General features: G+C 35.9%; 1 protein-coding gene across 1 annotated transcript; it reads right to left on the bottom strand.

Moving 5' to 3' along the window:
* Positions 1-233: 233 nt before the first annotated feature.
* Positions 234-2,815, bottom strand: LOC149774776 (uncharacterized). The gene is made up of 2 exons (XM_089945011.1): positions 2,341-2,815; positions 234-1,566 (listed from the first exon to the last, which is right to left on the bottom strand). Exons 1-2 carry the CDS (start codon positions 2,720-2,722, stop codon positions 1,142-1,144), a joined length of 807 nt encoding a protein of 268 aa, XP_089801137.1. The 5' UTR covers positions 2,723-2,815; the 3' UTR covers positions 234-1,141.
* Positions 2,816-3,025: the final 210 nt, after the last annotated feature.

Consider the following 3,025-nt stretch of genomic DNA (forward strand, 5'->3'; position numbering starts at 1 on the left):
CCCAAAATGAATCCAGGCTACGCATGAAATGAATCTAATTTCCCTTTTGAGGGAATTTAGGTTGCCTTAAATAGGTAAAATTAAGCAGCGCACCAAATAAAGTGGCAGAATGTTGACAGTTCAGAAAAAGAAAACAAGAAATAAAATAACTCCTTTATCAACCCTTAGTATAAAGTTTTTATGCATTTATTTTTGTTTCATGGAGAATAGTGTATTGGTCTAGGAATCAAATAACTCTTTGTCGTTATGTGGTGGTAGCCCATCAAGTACAATCCCAATAGTACTGTTGTTCGTTGCCTTTATGTGGTAAGCAATGCATTATTTAAACGCTATTCTATAGACCGAGTAATAGAATAATACTGATTTAGTATAAAACTTGTACGTGGGGCTGGGGCGAGCTGGACTCATGAGGGTTAAAGTGATTCTTTTTCTGACTCAGCATGATTTCACACTGAGTCAGCAGAATGCTTTGTTGTACCGATTTATTGATATAATTCTGTATGATTTTCATGGGGTTGAGGAGCATGGTCGTGAAACACTGGGAGATATCATGACAATATCATGTCAATCGTGAATCACAGCCCACTAACCAGGTATTTTTCCTACCGACCGGTTATGATCATATACCCTTACTCCACATGACAACATTCGCAACAGTGCATATCAACGGCATTTATCATTGATAGATTATATATATTTGTGGTATTTCGAATATGTTCGTTCAAGAGACAATGCTTTAAGCATTTACACCATTACATATTAGCAAATTCAATTCAAAATAAACGTAAAACTGAAATTCTTAGTTATTTGGGCATTTAGTTATTTCTTCTTTTGGTCTTTCTAATCCATTCGGTTCGTTCTTCTTTATAATATTTCTAATCCCACTTATAGTAATAGCATTTAAAGTAATCGCATTGCGATATATGTTCTAGTAACTCATGCGCAATTCATTCGCAGGTTTGTTTGAAGTAATCATTTTATTTTCAATCATTTGATCAGTAATGACACAATAAGAATTATAATTACGGGGAACGCGTGACGTATATCAAATTGGCGTCTTTTTATCATGATGTTAATTGCAAAGACCACGTGTTAGTTAAACACATTGAGGTCTAAATATAGGGCGATAAATAATTGATATTTATGAAGACGACAAAGAAAGGTCACCGAGAAGCACTCCCGAAAAGGTAACATGGCGATAATCAATGGTACTAGCCAGTTCTGTGCCCCCATTACGTATTACTGACACCCAAACAGACTGCCCCGATCTCAATCGCAAAACCGCAACGTTTCCTGCCTGACCTTCTTGCCAGTTTTCCAATTCGGGGGCATATACAGCATTACTGACGATAGCACCGTCCACCATCAAAGCCACCCATACACGATGCTGCCGACCACAAATGAAAAATGTCATTAGGTAGAGACCATCCCCAGGACATGTGAATATTCCGGTCTGTGGATTATAGGCGTTCCCTTCGTTAGTCAAAATACCGTCATATTTTATCACCTGGTTTACTGCTACATTATTCACGTATGCTGTAAGATATGCTGAAAATGCGACAATTGCTGAAAAGAAATGTGAGACACTTTACCAAGATGGTGGACTACGTGTTAGGAAAGACATACATCAAGCATCGATTTTCATAAGGTGTAAACGATGATTTATTTTCTGTTATTATATTTACTTGTGCGAAGTCACAGAGCTTGCAAATGTATAATTACTGCTTAAGCCTACTTTAATTTTTACCTATATTAAAAAATAGAGAAAGCTGGAAGGCAACAGTTCTTTATTTTACTATTACGACTACATGCTGAACGTTAGAAGATCGCTATTAATTGAATATAAATAGTAAAGAGTCATTATGCTAGCAGACAAGTATCTCTCCTATCTTATATGTCATAACTGTTTGCAGTGAATGCTCAGAAAAATATGGCTTTACTATATAAACCTAAAACAAAAGTACATTGTTTACCAAATTCTTTCAATTATGAATGTTCTACTTATCTTTCGTGTTTGGAAAAAAAAACATAAATCACCGTAATTGGCATTAGCCTTGATTTACCTCTTCAAATATTCACTCAGCCTAATGTCCATAGAAGTTATGAAAACTGTCAAAGGGAGATAATGTTTTTAACATAGTCTACATTCATTGACATAAATGCATCATTTTAATACCAAACAGCCACATTTTGCAACTATTGTCACAGCTCTAAAGACTGTTAGCTTCATGTGCACGTTTCTTTCGTACTACGCAAAGCTTGAAGGATATGTTTGAAGAATACATTTCCTTGAGAATATAAACAAAAAGATAATTTTTATATGCATGCGTATGGTATTACCGTTTGTAGATCGCTTAGAACGAATCCTATTTGCAGATTTTGCCTGCCTTCCTAAAACCGGAACTCTGGATAAATGGTAAATTCCTTTAGCCTCGATTGTTTTGTTGTTACTTTGAACGTCTGTGAATGTAGTGGTAGGTTCTCTACTAGAAAATGTTGTCAAAAGGTCTAGTAGCCTTCTCGTCTCCTTCTGTTGTTCACGCAAGTTTTCTTGTAGGTATCTAGTTTCAATTTGCATAGCGTTCTGGACTTCCATCAGCTCTTCGTTTTGCGTCTCGGTCTGGCCAACTTTGGTTTCTAGATATTGTATTCGTCGAAGCATAGCTAACTCTTTATGTTCCATCTGATGAATTCTCTTTTCCTGGATCTCCATTCTCTTCATTAGCTCAGGAATTAAATCTTGCTTTAAAGCATGTGGTAATTTGTCCCCATTCGCGCCTAACACAATTAAATAGAACAACAAGCAGAACGCAAATTTTCCCCTCGACATAACTAAATATGTTATCAGGTAATTCGACGATGCCAATTTATAGGTAAACGTTATCAAGAAACGTAGATAACCTTTGGCATTCATGACAAAATGTCTGCCATTATCACTTAAATTGTGCAAAAGGAACGAATAATTGTCAAGGCATGATTGATTTATTTTCTGGTTTTCTGGTTGTGGTTTGAAATTTAGTACATA

Source organism: Sinohyriopsis cumingii, unplaced genomic scaffold (assembly GCF_028554795.1).
Source record: "Sinohyriopsis cumingii isolate HCF-2022 unplaced genomic scaffold, ASM2855479v2 utg000160l, whole genome shotgun sequence".
NCBI lineage: Eukaryota > Metazoa > Mollusca > Bivalvia > Unionida > Unionidae > Sinohyriopsis > Sinohyriopsis cumingii.

What these genes read in the sequence shown, in the direction of transcription:
- LOC149774776 (XM_089945011.1), bottom strand. Translation starts at nt 2,722, where the DNA reads ATGAAGAGAATGGAGATCCAGGAAAAGAGAATTCATCAGATGGAACAT. An exon ending in TTCTAAGCGATCTACAAACG is followed by an intron (nt 1,567 to 2,340) that starts GTAATACCATAC and finishes ATTTCTTTTCAG; the next exon opens with CAATTGTCGCATTTTCAGCA.